The sequence below is a fragment of the Microcebus murinus genome, chromosome 1 (genome assembly GCF_040939455.1).
Source record: "Microcebus murinus isolate Inina chromosome 1, M.murinus_Inina_mat1.0, whole genome shotgun sequence".
Classification (NCBI taxonomy): domain Eukaryota; kingdom Metazoa; phylum Chordata; class Mammalia; order Primates; family Cheirogaleidae; genus Microcebus; species Microcebus murinus.
In genome coordinates this window covers 64,486,529-64,507,322 of record NC_134104.1, presented here as the reverse complement: position 1 = coordinate 64,507,322, position 20,794 = coordinate 64,486,529, and the positions used below count along the sequence as shown (strand labels likewise).

At 34.7% G+C, this 20,794-nt stretch overlaps 1 protein-coding gene across 1 annotated transcript in view; it reads left to right on the top strand.

Moving 5' to 3' along the window:
• KPNA1 (karyopherin subunit alpha 1) overlaps positions 1 to 20,289 on the top strand; it is a 66,328-nt gene extending 46,039 nt beyond the window's left edge. The window contains exons 6-14 of the mRNA XM_012780492.3: positions 309 to 440; positions 1,637 to 1,725; positions 2,057 to 2,156; positions 2,753 to 2,916; positions 4,273 to 4,351; positions 8,745 to 8,870; positions 10,626 to 10,753; positions 18,264 to 18,442; positions 18,778 to 20,289. Coding sequence (XP_012635946.1) covers positions 309 to 440; positions 1,637 to 1,725; positions 2,057 to 2,156; positions 2,753 to 2,916; positions 4,273 to 4,351; positions 8,745 to 8,870; positions 10,626 to 10,753; positions 18,264 to 18,442; positions 18,778 to 18,965 — 1,185 coding nt within the window. The 3' untranslated portion in view covers positions 18,966 to 20,289. The remainder of the gene's footprint in view (positions 1 to 308; positions 441 to 1,636; positions 1,726 to 2,056; positions 2,157 to 2,752; positions 2,917 to 4,272; positions 4,352 to 8,744; positions 8,871 to 10,625; positions 10,754 to 18,263; positions 18,443 to 18,777) is intronic.
• Positions 20,290 to 20,794: the final 505 nt, after the last annotated feature.

The following is a 20,794-nucleotide window of genomic DNA, read 5'->3' as shown; positions in this document are numbered from 1 at the left end:
TTTTCCTTCATTTATTTCTTGGAAGATCATTCCATATCATCCATATCAGCATGTGAAACTCCCTCATTCTTTTTATAGTCTCATGTCAACTGTACCTTCATCTAAAATTTTAAACACCCTGAATATTATTCTAGGCTGAGGTATTTCTTCTGGGAATCTTCTTTATTATTGATAGAGTATTCAACTAATAGTTTATGTTCAAATAATGATCTCAGACACTTTTCTTCATGTACAGAAGATGTAATTGTTGTAAGTAAATAAGCTTTTAAATTCTAATAAGATAATGAAAATTATTTTTATCTTTATAGTTTGAATCAGCTTGGGTACTGACAAATATTGCTTCAGGAAATTCTCTTCAGACCCGGATTGTGATTCAGGCAGGAGCTGTGCCCATCTTCATAGAATTGCTCAGCTCAGAATTTGAAGATGTCCAGGAACAGGTAAAAAATGAAACAAATATAAAGAAGCAGATAAAAGAATAAAATTTTTCTCTCATTCATATTCAGGACCTGAGTTTAATCACTTGGCTATGATTAATCATGGTTTGTCACAGGGGGTGTTCTAGAAATCTAAACCAAAATAGAAAATTTCTTAGTGACTGTGGGCACAATTTCTCCTAGACACATAAAACCAGCAGTCCCCAACCTTTTGGCACCAGGGAGCAGTTTTATGGAAGACAAGTTTTCCACAGATGTGGGGTGGGCTGGGGGATGGAGGGATTAAGGGGTGGGGTCGGGGAGGGGAGGTTTGCGGTGGAGCTCAGATGGTAGTGGGAGCAGCTATGAATACACATGAAGCTTCTGCAGCATCTAACAGTCTTCCCTTTCTAAATCTGAAATTCTTTAAGCACTATAAGATGTACTTTTTAGGCCATGTATGCAGTTACTAATAGAAGTTTTTTTTTAATAGACATCTCTAGTGTTGATTGAAGTAGCAGGTCTTTGCCACTTTTGTGCAGAAAAAGACAGAAAACATGAATTTATTATTACTGCCAACATTATCAGATTTGTGAAGGCAAATCACTGCTAAATGAATATAATTTTCTTTTACAGCTTTATTGAAATATTTAATTGATATAAACTGCATATATTTACAATGCACAATTTGACAAGTTTTGACTGTGTATATACCCACGAAGCCATCATAATTAACATAATTACAACCATTACCCCCAAAAGTTTAGTATAGTTAATGTGCATTTTTATTGTTCTTAAATTCTTTGTTCACTGTTATCTGTTGTAAGCAAGCATACAGTACATTTTTAATCAGCTGTGTAAGCCATTTGAATCTCTGTTATATATCAAGGGCTGTATGAAATGTTCCTTAGGATTGAGGATGGGGACCCCTAAGATAAAGAATATAAGAATTAGTTCTTCCCTTTTATAAACTTAATACCATGAATGTTCACATTTCTTTCTGTTTATTATATACTTTAGAATATTATTTATCTTCTATTTCATTTGACTCCCTGATGAGTGATGTTAGGAGTGTTACTAGTTAATTTTCTTATATATAATATGTTGATTAACTCTTATATGTTTTATAAAGTATTATTCTTATATACTGGCATCTTTTTTGAAAGAATTATGATTGAATTAAACTATATAACCATCATTAATAAATGATTCTTTCACAGGCAGTCTGGGCTCTTGGCAACATTGCTGGAGATAGTACCATGTGCAGGGACTATGTCTTAGACTGCAATATCCTTCCTCCTCTTTTGCAGTAAGTTTCTTCCTCCTTCTTCTTCTCCTTCCCCCTACCCCCAACCCCAGAAAGCAGTACATTTTTAGAAACCATTTTGAATTTCCTGGTGTTATTTTTCATTCCAGATATTTTCTTCTTTAATTGTTCAGATCATTTCTTCAAGTACTCTATCTTATACCAGTGCCAAAATTCTGAATTCATTATTTTAGAATTAATAAACTTCTACTGTTCTGAGGAAAAGCTATTTGATGACATCTGTTTATCAAAAGCGTTAGTTTAATATTTATCTTATGCCATCAGAGAATTAATGTCTCTTATATAGTTTACCTTTGTACCATCATGCTTATAGGTTATTTTCAAAGCAAAACCGCCTGACCATGACCCGGAATGCAGTATGGGCTTTGTCTAATCTCTGTAGAGGGAAGAGTCCACCTCCAGAATTTGCAAAGGTAAGGACTATGCTTGTGGGAAATTGGCAGAAAAAAGTGCAATTAAAAACTGTGGTAGCCAGTATTTAATTGAATAGGAGGATAATTTTTGTTAAAATTTACAATGTTATAATTTTATCTGTTGGTAGAGAAACGGTTTTATTTTTGTTTTTGTTTTGTTTTGTTTTTGTTTTAATTTGGGATCATTTTTCACTGTTTGTAAAGGCTCTAAATTCATCCTAAAATCTTAGCATTTTTTGTTTGAGACAAAGTATCTAAAACACAGAATTTCCTAGCTTTGGCATTTGTGAAAATTCCTTTACGTCTTTGGTCCACAAAGAATGTATTGTGACAAGGAATCTCATTTCAAGAGTTGGTGTATATAAACCTTTGCTCCCTGAAACTATTTTCCTTGGGCTTTGACTACCTCATCAAATTAGTATAAGACCACTGATAGCATTCCCAAAGATGGAACCGTGATTTGCTACTCCATCTCTAGAAATATAAATCACCCTAGAAGTCACTAAGTATGAAACAACTTGGTTACATTCTTTAGTATTTCGTCACACTTCTGGCTTTATTCAATTGAATTTCATAGTCTCATCTTTCTTTCACAGGTTTCCCCCTGTCTGAATGTCCTTTCCTGGTTGCTGTTTGTCAGTGACACTGATGTACTGGCTGATGCCTGCTGGGCCCTCTCATATCTATCAGATGGACCCAATGATAAAATTCAAGCAGTCATTGACGCAGGAGTATGTAGAAGACTTGTGGAGCTGCTGATGTAAGATATCTTTAAGAAAGTGTGTCTACTCTCCTCCCCCCCCATATTAGTTCTCTGGTTGGTAATACTTGAATAATAATTGATTGTGCATTATACTCATTTAATGTGCTTTGGGCTACTTTTTTTTGTTACTTGTTTATGTTGATGTCAAATCTTTTTGTTTGTTTTATTTCTTTGAGGCTTATAAAATAACCTCTTTTCTGCTGTTAGCAGTCTTTCAGCAGAAACATTTGGAAAACTGATATATAGTTCCAGGCTCATACTGGATAACGTGAGATCAGCCACTGGATTTCAAAAGGCATTTTGTCACTAAAAATAGTCATTCTTCATCTGTCTCATTTAGAGTTTAATTTAGACTAGTGTCAGATGTTGAATATTATTTTACTTTATCTCTTTGTGATGCCTTTGATGATGGAGTGGAAGACTTACTCATGGCATAAATACTGAGACTGTATTAATCAAAGGTTTAGATAATACTATAGAAGAAAAAAACAGAATGATATCATAATGGGGAAATTGTACAATTATAAGCAACATGAAATTTAAATGAAGTACAAATTAGATGCTAGAAGACATTGTCCCAAATGTGACATGTGGAATGGATTAGATAGGTATAATGTACAGAATACAAAATTCTGGCATCATAGCTGGCCAAAGACTGGATACAGATCAATAGTGTAGTGCTGTTATGAATTAAAGGCAGTGTGATGCTATAGGAGTCAGAAGTACATCATTCAAAATCTGGGAAGTAATCCTTTGCATTCATTAGTCTCTAGGCTACTGTATATTTCAACCATTTCTTTTTAGTTATCAGCTCTTAAATGTGACGGAACTGGCACAGGTTTGAGAGGAGTGATCAGTCTCATTAAAGGGAAGAGAAAATAAGACCTTTAAGGAAATTTTAAAGATATTGACTTATTTAGCCTGAATCAGGACTTAGTATCTGTCTTCAAATACATAAAAAGGGCCTTGTGGAGGGTTTTATTTATAACTTAAAAGTGTTACATAAATGTTATCTATTTATTCTCCATTGTCTCAACAACCACAGAAGACCAAGTAAAGAGGGAATGAAACCTGTATTAAAGAATGAGAAAGAAAACTTGGAATCTAGGGGATGGTAATTCCTGGGAAAGATTACTAGGAAATTTTGTAGTTTTTTTTCAGAAATATTAAATAAGGGGAAAGACAGTTCATCTAGGGGATACCATTCTGTCATCATGATAAGGTTCTCAATAACCACAATAGGCACTTTTCTGCTCTAAAATCATATCACATTATTTCTTTTGGATTTTGGTTCTAAGGAAAAGAGACTAAGGATAGAACTGTTGGCTATAACATTTCTTTTTATGGTTGCAGGCATAATGATTATAAAGTGGTTTCTCCTGCTTTGCGGGCTGTGGGAAACATTGTCACAGGGGATGATATTCAGACACAGGTATGAATAAGTGGTAGCTATTTTTGTTCCCTCAAAATAGTTCATTGAGCTCCATGATCATGTTTTTATTATAGTGTTTAACTCCATATTATTGGGGAAAATTGGTACTGTTTTTCACTAATGTTTAAAAATATTGGCTTAGGCATTTACTCTCAATACCTTCAGTATCTCGGACTTGACCTGTTCTTTGCAGCAATTTTGGGTTCTCCTAGAATAGTGACTTTTTCTTTTGGTGAAGCAGATTTGTTTCCCTCTACCACTACTTGACATGGTTCTTGTGAGCATCAGAGACTTCTAGTAGCATCTTTTCTCTGTCTCTGTCATCTTAATATCATCATCTCTGATAGCTTCCTCCTTTTTGTACATGGTAAGTCTCCGATGTGAGGAAGATTCTTCCTTGCTAGTTCTTAATGTCACTCCCTACTCCATTCAACTTCTGTATCAAGACACATCGTTCATAGTGCATTGTTCTAGCCATTTTTCTTCCTGATATCTCAAATGTATTGATGACATCTTTAAATTATCTCCCTAGGCTTCTGTGCTGGTGAAGTATTTTGGTTCTTCTGCCTCACTAACCTCACTGATTTCTCCTTAGCAAACTTCTTTTCCTGTGTTCCCTACTGTTTGTGGACATCCTCCATGGGGATAGTACTTCAGCCTCATTCATAGATTTTATAACTTAAACCATCACCCTTGTATTTATAGATTGAGAGTTGGGAATTAGGTTTTAGCCTTAGCTCCTTCTTAACCAACTCTGACTTTCAGCAAGACATTTAATGTCTTTACTTCTCTGATCTCTAAAATTAAGCAGATTGGATTTGTTCTCTCAGATGTCTTCCAACTCTAATGTTTTTACTTTAAATTTATTCTGTACACAAGGGAACTCATTTCCTCTTGTATAATCTGAACCTCTGCTTATATTCCCTGTGTCTGAATGGCACCAGCAGTTGCCCAAACCAGAAACCTGAACATCAGCTCGATCATTCCATCTTCTCCACCTCTCTCATCAGTCACTAAGTCCTGTTACTCCATCTTTACTCATCCCTTGCAGTGCTTAATTCAGACATTTCAGATGAGGAGAGAAGAAAAGAATATATGTTTGATTATATTTGTATAAAATTTCTCTGGAAGATTACACAAGAAAGTGATAACATTGGTTATCTCTGAGGAGAACTGGGTGGCTAGAGAATGGGAATAAGTAGGAGGCTTTAAATTCTCTAGTTCTTCATATGTCTGAATTTTTATGTTTTTTATTTTTATTTTATTTTTCCTTTTTTTTTTTTGCTGCTACATTCTGAGTTTTTAAACTGTATCAATGTATTTGCTTTTCAGAAAAAAAGTTTGTCTCCCACCCCATGCTCTATGCTCTTGACATGTTTGTTCCTTGCATTAGCTATGACCAGTCTCACTCTGAGCTTTAACACATTCTTTGTTCCCTCTGCATGGAATGTATGCCTCCATCTTCCACTCCGGGCTCTGACCACCACCTTCACACGTATCCACACTGCTACACTAATGTTCTCTCATTCTTCAGGTCTTGATATTAACATTATTTCTCTGAGAAACCTTGTTTGACCCCAGACTCTTAAGTTGCTGCTCTCTGATGCTGCTTTTGTTTCATCCATCAGAGCATTAATCACACTGCATTATAACTGACTAATTACTAGATTGTAAGATTTTAGAGGTGGATTACATTAATTTTGTTCATTTCTGTGCCTCTATAATCCAATAGTTCCTGGAACAATATATAGGGTCTCAATATTTATTGATGGAATGAAGTTCTTAATCTTTACATCTAGTTCTGACCTATCTCACGTTCCATTCCCACGTCTCTAGTAACCTATTAGATATTTCTCCTTGCATATCTCACGTTTGTCTCACAGTGTATCTTCTCCCAACAAAGCAAGTTCCAAGTCTTGATTTTTCCCACTCCAGTTAATGACATAACTGTTCTTCTATTCATCCACACTTGAAACTTTGTAGTTATAATTGGAATCTCTTCTCTCACACTTTGTATAGCAAGTCACCAGAGGTTGTTGATTCTTTATGTTATTAGATCCATGTCTAATTACCTTATTTTGGTCCCTATCTTCTCACACACAAAGGTTGTTGCTATATCCACCTGATTTATCCTTCTACTCTACTAAGCAATTACCCCTCTTAATTTATTTTCCCCTCAAAACAGCTTAATCTTTCCTAAAATAACATCGTTCACATTATTTATTTTCCTCTTAGAAACAGTTAAGTTTCTTTAGCGCCTGTGAGATAAAGAGCCTTGAAAAGCTGTAAGGAATTTCTACCTTAAGATTTTAGTGTCATTCTTCTTTCTAGCCTGTTAATTTTGGGGGTATGGAACTCTTCCTTAATAGCCTTGTTAGTCTATCTGTGTTTCAAGAGCCTCCTCCATGAAGTTTTTTTCTTGACTATTTCTCTTTAGGTGTTTGTAGTTGCTGACATGTTTATTTTCTATACCACTACTTTGCCATTTTTAAAATTACTTTGTAACATCTCCTATACTGTTGCTTATCTTTTTTTTTAAGGTTTGTTTTAACTGAGTATAAAGATAGTATTTTTCATTTTAGAAAATTTTCCAAATATAGAAATGTGAAGAATATAAGTTACTCATAACCATTATCTAGAAATATTATTAATAAAAATTTATTTCCTTTAGTTTTTTCTCTGTTCATGTATATTTTGTCTAACACATTTATTGTATACAGTCTCACACACTGCTCTGCAGTTTTATATACTGTTTTCATAGTGTTCACTTAACATCCTACTAACAGCTTTATACTTTTCTCTGGGTAGAAATCCTAGAAGTGGAATTATTTGTGTCAAATTGGATTTTTAAAAGCTTTTTGATAATTATGATCAAATTGTTTTTAGAAAGATAACTTTTACTATAAGTTTTATTTTTGAGCTGTTTTTAATAGGCAAAAAATGGCTTCATCTTAATTTGCATTTCTTTAATTACCTGTGAGGTACTTTTCTATTAATTTAGTTTCTCTTTTCAATTGACACAAAGTTAGCAGCCTGCTTATTTGCTGTGAATATATTTTTGTTTGTTTGTTTGTTTTGGTTTTTTTTGAGACAGAGTCTCACTTTGTTGCTCAGGCTAGAGTGAGTGCCATGGCTTCAGCCTAGCTCACAGCAACCTCAAACTCCTGGGCTCAAGTGATTCTACTGCCTCAGCCTCCCGAGTGCGCCACCATGCCTGGCTAATTTGTGTATATATATTTTTAGTTGGTCAATTAATTTCTATTTTTAATAGAGACGGGTTCTCACTCAGGCTGGTTTCGAACTCTTGATGTTGAGTGATCCTCCCGCCTCGGCCTCCCAGAGTGCTAGGATTACAGGCGTGAGCCACCACGCCTGGCCTGCTGTGAATATTTTTCATATTGTGTAGTGTGCATTATAAATTTCTTATGATTTTTGACAGGAAAAATTGTTTGGTGAAAATTTTTTTTCTTTCTATAATTTCTTTGTTTTATGTTTGGGAAGTTTTTTGCCATGCCTAGATCAGCTGTTTTCTGATATTTTTTTCTGCTTTATGATTCCTTTTAAAAATACTTAATTGGTTGTAAATTTATTTTGATAACTTGGGGTTAAGAATTGATCTTGAAAAAATGTTTTTTGGCTATTTAGCCTCTTACTCTAGTTCTGTCTGATAAATAAAAGCACAGGTCATTGGAGGAAAAAAAGGATTAACTTTTATTATAGACTTAATTCTTTATAAATATTTGTATTTGTTTCTGGATTAGATATCCTGTTTTTCAATGATTGATTTTTGAGCCTGCTACATACTATTTTAATCATTCTAACTTTATGATTTTAGTTTCTGATAGAGTAAGTTTCCTTCTCCTTGTGGAATTGTCTTATATTCCTCACCTTTGTAAGCTATTTGATACCTGGGGTCATATCTTTTTTTAATAAAACATCTGATGTACTTCATTAAGCATACCTTATTAGTAAGTATGTATTAATTCATTGACTACTAGGTAGAGAGTTATCAGAAGACTTAAAAATCTGAAGACTACTTCTGTGTTTTCTGGCCACTTGATATATTTAGCCATCCAGAAGACTTATGCTACAGGGATAGGAGGGTGAATGAGTAATCCTTTTGAAATTACTAATACAAACATTATTTGTCTCTTATTAAGTGCCATTTTAGCAGTTGTGCTTATGTACAGTGAAGCTAGTTTGATAATCTTAGAAACTAATTCTAATTAGTTTCTCAGTAAATACTTTTTTATGTATATAAAAGTTGCTTATTTCTAAAATTTCAAGGGGAGATGTTATTTCTTTGCCTATGTTTTACCTAAAATAAGTTATTTGAGTTAAAGATTTATTTGGAACAATACAATAAGTAAAAATTTTAAACTTTTCCTTTTAGGTAATTTTGAATTGCTCAGCTCTGCAGAGTTTATTGCATTTGCTGAGTAGCCCAAAGGAATCTATCAAAAAGGAAGCATGTTGGACAATATCTAATATTACAGCTGGAAATAGGGCACAGATTCAGGTAATCTCATAGGACCTGCCTTTCTTTCTGTATTTTCATTGATATCAGTCACTCTTAAAATATATATTATTTTCATTATTGCATTGAAGAACACTAACTTCCAAGATTGTTGTCTTATTTCATAGTCTACTTCTTTCTTTATCCTAGCTTATAGGTGTTAAGCCTTTGGAAATTTACACTGAGGCCTTGGTTTTTCCCATTGTCTTCAATATTTGATGATTTAGCAAGATCTAAGACATAGTATCTTCTACATAGTATCTTCTATTTCCAAAATGTTTTCATGAACTTTGTGCTAAACAGATTAGCTTTACTCTTATCAAGTAAAATAATTTTTATCTAGTAGACCCATGGAGTAGGTCACATCAGTTTTTTATGAACATGTGGATACCCATTTTTCTTTTAATGGTTATCTGCCCTTTACTTTTGTCTTTCTATCAGTGGGAGAGTAACTCAAGTGGAAGACAAACAGTGAGCCAAAGGGTTTAGCATGGACCGTGGTCAAGGCTGGAATAATGAGTCAGTAAAGATAAAACATAGACTTGGGGGATTTGGGGATGAGTGGAAACATAGAGATCATCTAATTCAACATTCTCATCTACCACATTATATATATCTCAAAGCATTGCATTGTACCCCATAAATATTTATAGTTGTTATTTGTCAGTAAAGATAAAATTAAAAAGAAGGATGAAACTGAGGCTCAGAGAAATAGTTATTTGCTCAAGAACACCTGTAGTAAATGACAGGACCAGGATTAGGTGTCTTTCTGCTAAACTTTGCTGACTTCCTTCACTGTTATAATAGAAAGAATTCTCGTCCAGGAAAGCATAGCTAATTGTTTCCAGAATGCTGAATTAGGGACTGAGATTGATAGCTATACCAATTTGTAGCATGTATACTAGGTGATTTCATCTGTAGTTGATTGCCTGCATCCACCAGGCTTTTATGCAGAACTCAGTTTCTTGATATAGGAAATGATGTGAACCCATTTTAGGTTCCTGTGCCAAAGAGAAACATAAAGACGGTAATTTTGGGAAGACTACTTCAGTGTTAGTATATGAGTAGGATTGAGTAAAAGTATTCCATTGACTATAAGGCTGTTCTGTTAATCTGATTGGGAGGTGGTGACTTTGGAATAGGATGGCTGCAGTGCTAATGGAAGGTAAAAGATGGACTCGGGACATTTAAATTGAGAATGATAAGGACACTTGGTAACTGACTGAATTTAGAATGGATAAATAAGTAAATAGCCTTTGTGAACTAGAGAGGGTGAAAAGGAGACCTGACAGAGGGCAGATAATGTGTTTGAGGTGACTAGCTGATCTAAAGTAAACTGCTGGCTATCCTGGGCCAGACCAGAGAGAAGCAAGGACTAGAGAGTTTTCAGTACATTTTGCAAGATTGTATGCTATGAGAGAAATGAAAATAGCAGAAGAACAGAAAATTGAACTTCTATAATTTGTTACTGTGGGTGGAACAAGAGAGAACAATAAAAAGAGAAAAGAATTCAGGGAGAAAACTTAGGAGATATAAAATCACAAACTCCAGGGAAGATAACAAATTCTCCAGGGTTGATCTTATCAGTGATACCAAGTATAGGACTTAATGCTTTCCAATTCATTTTTGACAGAGGGAAGGATGTCAGTAGTGAAGCTAGCTTAAAAGTTATAATTACTATTGTGTACTTTTGCAAATCTTGTCGTTTCCCTTTCCATTAAAATTTTTTTTCCCACTTAAATTTTCTTTTAATTTCAGACTGTGATAGATGCCAATATTTTTCCAGCCCTCATTAGTATATTACAAACTGCTGAGTTTCGGACAAGGAAAGAAGCCGCCTGGGCCATCACAAATGCAACTTCTGGAGGATCAGCTGAACAAATCAAGTGAGTACTAGTCAGGTAGCATCTTGTAAATGAAAGGAAAACTTATTATTGTGTCTGTCCCTTTATAACTTCCCTTCATATTACCCTAGAGTGAAAGAATAGCTACCTTTGAGGAATAAGGTGAGAGATGATCTTATTAAATAAGAGTGCTTAATTCTACCCCTTTGAAAATCTCAGTGTCGTAATTAGACTCAAATGTGTATTTGATTCCTTACATCTCTCCCATTTCTTCTTGAAAATAATTCTGGGATGTGAGAAGTAAGGCATAGTTGAGGTTTGAGGCAATAGAAATACTTACAGGTAACTTCAGCCTACTCTGGAGTTGTTTGATCAGAAATATCTTAATAGTAGAATTAGACCAGACTTGAAAGAGGGTTGACGTAGAATAAAGTGCCAAATTAAGTAGAGGCAAGTGTCTTCTAAAGTATTACAGTATTCTGTAAAGGGAGAGATTTGTAGCAGCTTGAGATTTACATGGCTCCCTTGGTAACAGCTTATAATCTTAATGTGAAGAGAGAGTATAAATATGGATGAGAATCAGTTCCTCAAAGGAGTATCATATAATTAAATACTAACTTCTGAACATCCACTATTCCATATAGGAAGAAAAAAAGGAATGATGAAGAGAAAAATAGAACCCAGACTCTTAGCCTGCCTTAACTTACTTTGTGGGGAATCCAGATGAGGAGAGGATGGTTTCAAATGAGTGTTAAAGCATTACCCCCTTCCTTGTATGTAATATCAGAAAACGATAGCTACTTCTTAACATTGTTGCTTTTGGGATTAAATGTAGGCATTCAACAAATGCTAATTTTGAGTGCTCTGTTTGGAATTAAAAAATAAAAATAGTCCTGATAAATTGTAAAAATTGGTCAGATAGAGAAGATAAGAAATGTACCTGGAATAATAAGACTGTAAGCAGACTAACATAGGCAATACCTATTTCAGTAAAATTCATAATGGACAAGTCAAGGAAGACTTCAAGTGGTTGTCAAAAGCACATTTATCTTTTATGTTTTTTTCAGTCTCAAGGTTCTGGTTCTAGGATGCTATGATTTTAAGTATGCCATCACCAGATAGCAACAGTATGAAATACTATAGAATAGTTATTTGAATAAATTTTATGTTCAAATTCAGATTTATAATCATTAATTATCTCTATATTTTGTACCAAATGTTTTCTTAATTGAAATAATTAAACCATGCACATACATATTTTAAAAACATTTCTAAAATATTATGCCATCTTTCATGAGGAAGTATTCAGGAGTATTTCCCTGTCTTAGAGAAGAGAATTGCTACTCTCCCTTTTTAAAATTCAGCATAGCTATTTATAATAATAAAGTTAATTATCATATCCTACAGTTTCTTCTTACCTGTATGAAGCATTGTCTTGAAAGATTATCACAAAAAGCTTAACACTCCAAAAAACTGACTTTATCACAGATAAAAGACATCTATCTGACTTCTGCTCATTCTTGTTGAAGAGACAAGATTTGGATGCAAGAACCAGTTAGAATAATTTAGGAAATATCTACAATTATAGGTTGAATATAATCAAATGCTAATACATACTGTGTTCTTAAGAATGAGGGATAAGGAATGTTGACTGGAATTAGAGAAAGATTCATGAAAGAGATGAAACTTACCATTTGGGTAGAGATTTTGCAATTTTGGAGGAGAGAATAGCATGAAGTTTTTAAAGTGTGAGAATGCACACAATGTTTTTGAAGAAGATCAATCTTATAGGTTATTCTTTCACAGGGATGAGGAATTAAGTAATTGGTGAACTTTGAATACTGGGATGAAGGCCTTAGTCTTAGATATTGGGAAAACTTGGAGTGTCTGACATCAACAGTGACATGAAAAACAGTGTTTTGAGAAGAAAGAACAAGTAAGGTGCCTTCAGGGTATAGTGATGGCCAGGCTTGAGGTGATAGCCGTAGTAGAAAGGAATGAGTGGGTCTGGGTATGGGAAAGAAGGATATATAGAACTTGGTGGAAGGCTGTCAGAAGCAAAGAAGAAGGAAGTCAAAGATGACTAGAAAATGGTGATGCTGCTGATAAAAATTAGGATGCAAAGGAGCAAATCATCTTTAAGGGCAATGATTTTAGATACAGTGAATTTGTTGTTTATGTGAAGAAATCTGACTTTACCATTCAGTCTCTTAAAACTCATTTTTTCATTCTAAATCTAGATTTCTTCCCCATAAATTTCTGCTCCTTAAAGGAACTCCTAGATGTAAAATTACCAATCAGATCCACTTTCTCAGGTTTGCAACATTAATATAATTTTAGAAAATAGCTCACTTTTCTAGATAATGTGTTCTTGTGCACTAAATATCCTTATTCAGAAAAAACCTTCTTGGTGGTAGTCTATTCTGCCACAAAAGTCAGCTCACCTTGATGAACAGTAATCATTTCATCCAGATGTTTTAAATACGTTACCCATAGGAACCATTCCCAGTCTTTAACCATAGAATTGTGCTTGTTTTCCATGCTGTTTTCCAGTCATCTTTTCAAGTCTTTAAACTTAATCCTGAGGAAATAGTCCTTCTTATAATGCTTTTCTCAAATATAGCAAATCTTAATTCTCCAAAGATGAGAGGTTGCATCAGAAAATATCACCTTAAATCCCTTTTAATCTTGAAAAGTACAGACTCTTAAGGTAATTAAGAATAGTTGTGTCAGCTGAGTGATGCTGCCACTGACCTTTTAATCTTGTAGATCCTTGGAAAGAAAGCTGTTGACTGCCGTGATTGTACACCTTTGGGGATCTATGTTTAAATAGTTTAAATGGTAGAATTGGGAACTTAAAACTTTATTAAATGAATTATATTAGAGTATAAATTACCAAGACCATATCTTGCAAATAGAATCTACTCAGATTATCAAAACTCTGAATTTATAATACATATCAGCACATTTTTGGGTAGAGTTTTTTTTGTTTATTGTTTTTTGTTTGTGTTTTGAAACAGAGTCTCACTCTGTTGCCCAGGCTAGAGTGTCATGGAGTCAGCCTAGCTCACAGCAACCTCAAACTCCTGAGCTCAAACGAGCCTCCTGCCGCAGACTCCCAAGTATCTCGGACTACAGGCATGCACCACCATGCCTGGCTAATTTTTTGTATATATTTTTAGTTGTCCAATTGATTTCTTTCTATTTTTAGTAGAGACGGGGCTCGCTGTTGCTCAGGCTGGTCTCGAACTCCTGAGCTTAAATGATCCACCCACCTTGGCCTCCCAGAGTGCTAGGATTACAGGTGTGAGCCGCCACACCTGGCCGGGTAGTTGTTTTTATAAGAAACTTTTAGTCAATAATTTTATAGTTCATAGTAAAGTTATTCATTTAATTAATTATATTCAAGTTCTAGAAATTTTCTAGTGACCTTAAACTTTATTTTTAATCCTCAGTCAAGTTATCAGTATACTGATTTTCATAACATAAGATTCTACAACTAGATAGTACTAAACTTTTTAAAGGTGATAGGATCGGAGATCACAGAGCCAAGATTTGTAGTGGGGAGAATAGAACATATCAAGAATAGAGAAAGATCAAGTTTGAGAACATTTTGGAGATTCTAAACAAGTCTCTTGATATCCAATAGACTCACCTAGGTAGGCCAGGAAAGTTGAAATGAAGACATCTATGTGTAAGTCATCTATTTAGTTGACTACTGGGGGTTTAGTGGCAGACTTACTCATCTGTGGTTCCCAGAATTTTCCAGATGAGAAATCTGAAGCACAGAGAAATCAGAGAACTTGCCCAAAGTTATCTAGCTTGTATGTAATAGCAGAACTAGAATTTAATAGTGGTTATCTCTGGGTACTTTCTATTTTTCTTTATGCTTTTCTGTGCTTCCCAAGTTTTTAACAACTAATGTATATGTTTATAATGAGAAAAGAGATTTGGTTTTCTCTTTTTAAGAAAAATAATGAGAATTATTTAAATATATTGAAAGGATGGTTGACAGGTTTTAGTGAATAAAACCTATGGGGTGAAGGAAGAGGAAATAGAAATGGCTAAGCATGGATGACTGGCCTGTTCTGTTTATAGGATATATATAATTAAATAAGGCATGATACTGTTAAATAATTCTGAGCAAAAATGCTAAATATGACCTAAAACCACCTTTAAAAAAAACTAATAGTCTATTTTTAGAACATTTTTAAGTTTACAGAAAAATTGAGCTGATAGTACAGTGTTCCAATATATTTCCCTCCCCTGAACACAGTTTGCCCTGTTATTAATGTCTTGCATTTGTGTGTTTACATTTGATACAGTTAATTAACCAGTACTGATACATTATTATTAACTAAAATCCATAGTTTATGTTAAGGTTCACTCTTTGTTTTGTAGGGTTCTGGATGCCTAGTGTTACATGTTTAACATGGCAGTATCTTACTTATAGAATAGTTTTACTACCCTAAAATTACTCTCTGTTTCACCTGTCATCACTACCTCCTTAACCCCTGGAATCTCCGGCAACCATTGTTCTTTTTACTTTCTATATATAGTTCTGCCTTTTTCAGAGTATCATATAGTTGGAATTATATATTATGTAGCTTTTTCAGATGGAGTTCTTTTACTTAGTAATAGGCATTCAAATTTCTTCCATGTCTATTCATGCCCTGATAGCTCATTTCCTTTTCATCAGTGAATAATATTCCATGATATGGATATACCACAGTTTATCCATTGACCTACTGAAGAACATCCTGGTTGCTTCTAGTTTTTAACAATTATGAATAAAGCTGCTGTAAATATTTGTGTTTAGGTTTTTGTGTGGGCATAAATTTTCATTTGGGTAAAGTCTAGGAGTGTGATTACTGGGTCATATGGGAAGACGATATTTAGCTTTGTTAAGAAACTGCTAAGTTGTCTTCCAAAGTGATTGTCCCATTTTGCATTCCAGCCAGCAACAGATGAAGGTTCTGTTGCTCCATATTCTTTCTGGCACTTGATATTGTCAGTGTTTTAGCTATTCTAATAGTTGTGTAGTGGTATCTTGTTTTAATTTTCAGTTCTCTGATGTCATATGATGTGATGTTGAACATTGTTTCATATCTTAATTTGCCATCTATGTGTCTTCTTTGATGAGGTTTCTGTTCAGATCTTTTGTCAATTTTTTAATTGGGTTTTTCATTTTCTTACTGTTGAATTTTAAGAGTACTTTGTATATTTTGGATACCAGCCTCTTATCAAATATGTGTTTTGCAAATATTTTCTCCTAGTCTGTGGCTTTTCTTTTCATTCTTGTAACAGTGACTTTCACAGAGGAGTTTGAAATTTTAATGAAGTCCAAGTTATCAATTTTTTTCTGTCCATGGATTATGCTTTTGATGTTTTATCTAAACACTCATCTACAAACCCAAGGTCACCTAGATTTTTTCCTATGTTATCTTTCAGGAGTTTTATAGCTTTGCATTTTACATTTAGATCTGTGATCCATTTTTGAGTTAGTTTTTGTGACAGGTATAAGTAAGGTCTGTGTTTTGGTTTATTATTTTTATTTTTGGGGATGTGTATATTAATATATAGATAGCACCATTTGTTGAAAAAAAAAGTCTCTTCTCCATTAAACTTTGCTCTTCTGTCAAAAATTTGTTGACTGTTTTTGTGTGGCTGTGTTTCTGTGCTCTCTGTTCTGTTCTGTTGGTTTATTTGTTTATTCTTTCACCAGTGCCAAGCTGTCTTGATTACTGCAGCTTTATAGTCAGTTAGGTAATGTCAGTCCTCTGACTGTTCTTCAGTATTGTATTGGCTGTTCTCTTGTACTGTATTGGTCTTTGCTGTCCCATATAAATTCTAGAATCAGTTTGTTGGTATCCATAAAATAACTTGCTGGGATTTTGATTTGTGGAATTATCACATTGAATCCATAGATCAAATTGGGATGAACTGATATCTTAACAATATTGAGTCTTACTGTCCATGAATGTTGAATGTTTCTCCATTCATTTATAATAGATCTTTTTTACTTCTTTCATCAGAGTTTTATAGTTTTTCTTATATAGATCCTGTACACATTTTGTTAGATTTATACTTTTTTGATGCTGATGTAAAGGAGATCATGTGTTTTTTTTTTTTCCTTTCTTTTAATTTCTTTTTAGACACAGTCTTGCTCTGTTGCCCAGGCTGGAGTGCAGTGGCATAATCATAGCTCACTAGCTCACTGTAACCTTGAACTCCTGGGATTAAGTGATCCTCCCCCTTCAGAATCCTGAGTAGCTAGGACTATGGGTGTATGCCACCATGCCTGGCTCATTTATTTTTATTTTTGTAGAGACAGGGTCTTGTTCTTGCTCAGGCTGGTCTCAAACTCCTGACCTCCAGTGATCCTCCCATCTCAGTCTCCTAGAGTGTAGGACTACAGGTGTAAGTCACTGCGCCTGGCTAGTTTACTGAAAATTTTTAATCATGTATGAGTGTTGGATTTTGTCAAATGATTCTTTGCATCTGTTGAAATGTGCAGCAGATGCACATTTCATCTGTTGATGTGATGGATTACATTGATTTTTTTTTTTAATGTTAGATTAGTCTGGCATATCTGGAATAAAGCCTACTTGGTGAGTTTTGGTAGTTTGTGTCTTTCAAGAAAATTGTCCATTTTATCATTTAAGTTGTGAAATTTGTGAGCAGTTTGTAATATTCCTTTATTATCCTTTTTATTTCCATAAGATAAATGGTGATACCCTTTTTATTTTGTGATATTAGTAATTTGTCTTTTTTCTTCTTGTTCTTGGTTTGCCTGGCCAGAGATTGGTTTTTATGTATTTTTGAAATCCTCCCCACATGCCCCCCCCAAAGAAATATGTGAGTGAAAAATAGAGTAGCACTAGTAGTAAGTTCCATAATGACCTAATTGCACATTCATAGAATATGCAACTGGAGTCATTATCTCTGCCTCTAGCTATACAAGTTGAGAAACCAGAATGGCATGGATATCTGTCTGAATATGATACAGTAATCATGTTTCAGTTCCATTATCATTAATCTTGATTACATATTAAATTCTGCCTGAATTAAAAAGAAAAATACTAGTTCTTGAATTCTCCTTATGTTTGTCTTATTCTTCCCATATAGTCTTCTCACAATTTATGTTATTAAAATTCTAATCATCTTTGCAACATTTGGCCTAATGGGCTTCTGTTGGCTTTTAGTACCAAGTGTGTCATGTTTCAGAGATGTGGCTACCTACAGAAACAAAGATGAAATTAATCAGTCAAACCTACACTATTTTGATGAGTTGATCATATTCAAAGTAGGAGAGTATTCCTATTTTTTGGAGTCCATAATTGTGGAGAGAAAAAAGAATGGAGATGGTGCCTGAGAACTGGTTTGGGGATTTATTCATAGCTTTTTTATAATTAAGGTATAGCTTGTATGGTTGAATGAGAGCCTGTTTTTATCTCTGCATCCTCTGAGTTTGTGGATGACTCACCAATTTCATAAAAGTTCTACAAAATTAAAAGTTTTGTTTGACTAAATTTTTTTTGTATTAATTTAGGTACCTAGTAGAACTGGGTTGTATCAAGCCACTCTGTGATCTCCTCACGGTCATGGACTCTAAGATTGTACAGGTTGCCCTAAATGGTTTGGAAAATATCTTGAGGCTTGGAGAACAAGAAGCCAAAAGGAACGGCAATGGCATTAACCCTTACTGTGCTTTGATTGAAGAAGCTTATGGTAAGATGCTTTGATTAAAGAAGCTGATGGCCAAGAATTAATTAGGCCATAGAGTCCAATAAAAACACTAATGCTACCGCATGGCACTTGATGAAATGGATATTGTTATGGAAATTGCTGCTTCTGCAGACTGGATGTTGCTTGCATGTGTATTTAATACTAGCTTTCAGGTATAATCCCAATAGTCATTTCTGTGCTAATATAAAATGCAAGATTCAAATAGAGAATCTTCCTTTACATCAATTAAGGAGACATATGGCAAAATACAGTTTTGCCAGAATTTCCAACAAATATTAGAAATTCCAATAAAGATTTTCCTTTATTCTTCATTTTAGGCCTGGATAAAATTGAGTTCTTACAGAGTCACGAAAACCAGGAAATCTACCAGAAGGCCTTTGACCTTATTGAGCATTACTTCGGGACCGAAGATGAAGACAGCAGCATTGCACCCCAGGTTGATCTTAGCCAGCAGCAGTACATCTTCCAGCAGTGTGAGGCTCCTATGGAAGGTTTCCAGCTTTGAAGCAATACTCTGCTTTCACGTTCCTCTGTCAGACCAGGCTATCCAGTCGAGTCCTCTTGTGGAGCCCACAGTCCTCATGGAGCTAACTTCTCAAATGTTTTCCATAATACTGTTTGCGCTCATTTGCTTGCCTTGCGCACCTGCTCTCTTACACACATCTGGAAAACCTCTGGCTCTCTGTGGTGGAATACCCTTCTAATAAAAGGGTAACCAGAACGGCCAAATCTCTTATGGAAAAATCCTTAGGCTTTGGAGATCCGCACCTATATTAGAGTCATGGGAATATACATATATTAATGTGGCTCCCTTTTTTATGGGGGATAAAAGAGGACGACTCCTCATTCCCTTTAACGTGGGAAAAAAATACTGACATTAAAAGATGAGACTAAACCTTTATCTTGAATTTCACACAACTACTTGCGACAAGGGAGATATTTAGACCTGTTGTGTATACTTCAGAGTACTTTTCATGAGTTCTTCCACAGTGAACCCTTGGATTATCCGATGGCTTTTTCTAGCCAAATTTGCATTAATACTTACTGAGATTGGATGGTTTTCTTTCCTCTATTGGCGCCATTCTTCAGATATTAAAGTTAAACCATCCACTCCCTCACCTTCAGCCTTCAGTGAATGTGCTTTCTAGTTGTCAGGAATGCTGAAGAATTAACACTTTGACTCTTAAATGTGATACTGGTTTGCAGATTCCCTTAGAGCAGAAAGGAGAGGGGCACATATTAATTTGTATGGTTTTTGCATCTCTTGGTCTATGTGTCTTAGGATTTGGAAGTGGTTCAATCCTAATGCTGGTATGATTTAAAATCCTCAGTAATCAAAAACCATATCCTCTAATTCAATAATAAAACTAAGAAAAGCAAACAAACACACAAAAAAGCCACTGTCCAGTTTTCCCAAACTCAACCAGTGTAACTAGATGCTGTATTTCTGCATTAAAACAAATGTTTCAGGCTTTGTGGTCCTGATGTTCAAGGTCCTCATTAAATTGGAGTTCACCCTAGGTGCTTTTCCCCTCTGTGACTGGCAGATAACACATACTTTTAAAAGTTACTTAGGGATTTTTTTCTTAAGTCAGGTGCAGCTAGATTCTAATATATTCATGCTGCACATATGATTCCTTTAATGTAGCATCCTTACTGTTAAAAAATTACCATCTTTGCAACATGACCTGTTTAACTCAAATAAGGGCAGTGATCTTTTTCTTATAACCTCATTGTTCCCTAATCATTTTATTTCATCTCCTGTTAGTACTGTGCGCCCCCCATTCCCCACCCCAATAAAAACAATATCCACCTTCTGGCTCATTTAATGATGACTGCACTCTATACCTGCAAATGGCGCTTCCAGTACTGCATTCAGTGATCCACATTTGTACTTGGACTGGAATGAAAAACTATGCTTAATTGCCAAGAGAACTGCAAGTGAGTTCAATACAACTTCTCGGTGCTAGTTGGCCATCTTGACTCAATGTTGGGATACACTATCAGAGAAGATTTTTTTGTTGATGTGCTGTTCAAAATGAATTCTGAAGGAAAAGTTGCTCACTTCTGTTTCAGAGCATACCCTTTTAAACTTCTTTAGACTTGTCCTCTTCTAGAATTCATTATAACCCCAAAGTGTAAAAACTATTTGGAAGTTGCCCCTGACAAGCTATTATACATCTCTGGTAAATCCTGCTGAATGTAAGGGATATTCAGAGCTTTCATACCTCATCATGATGTTATTTAAGCAGTCAACTTATGTGACCTGATTTAAACTTTTAAAAAATCCACTTCATTCAAACTAGAAAGAGTCAAAGACAAAGGACATTTATC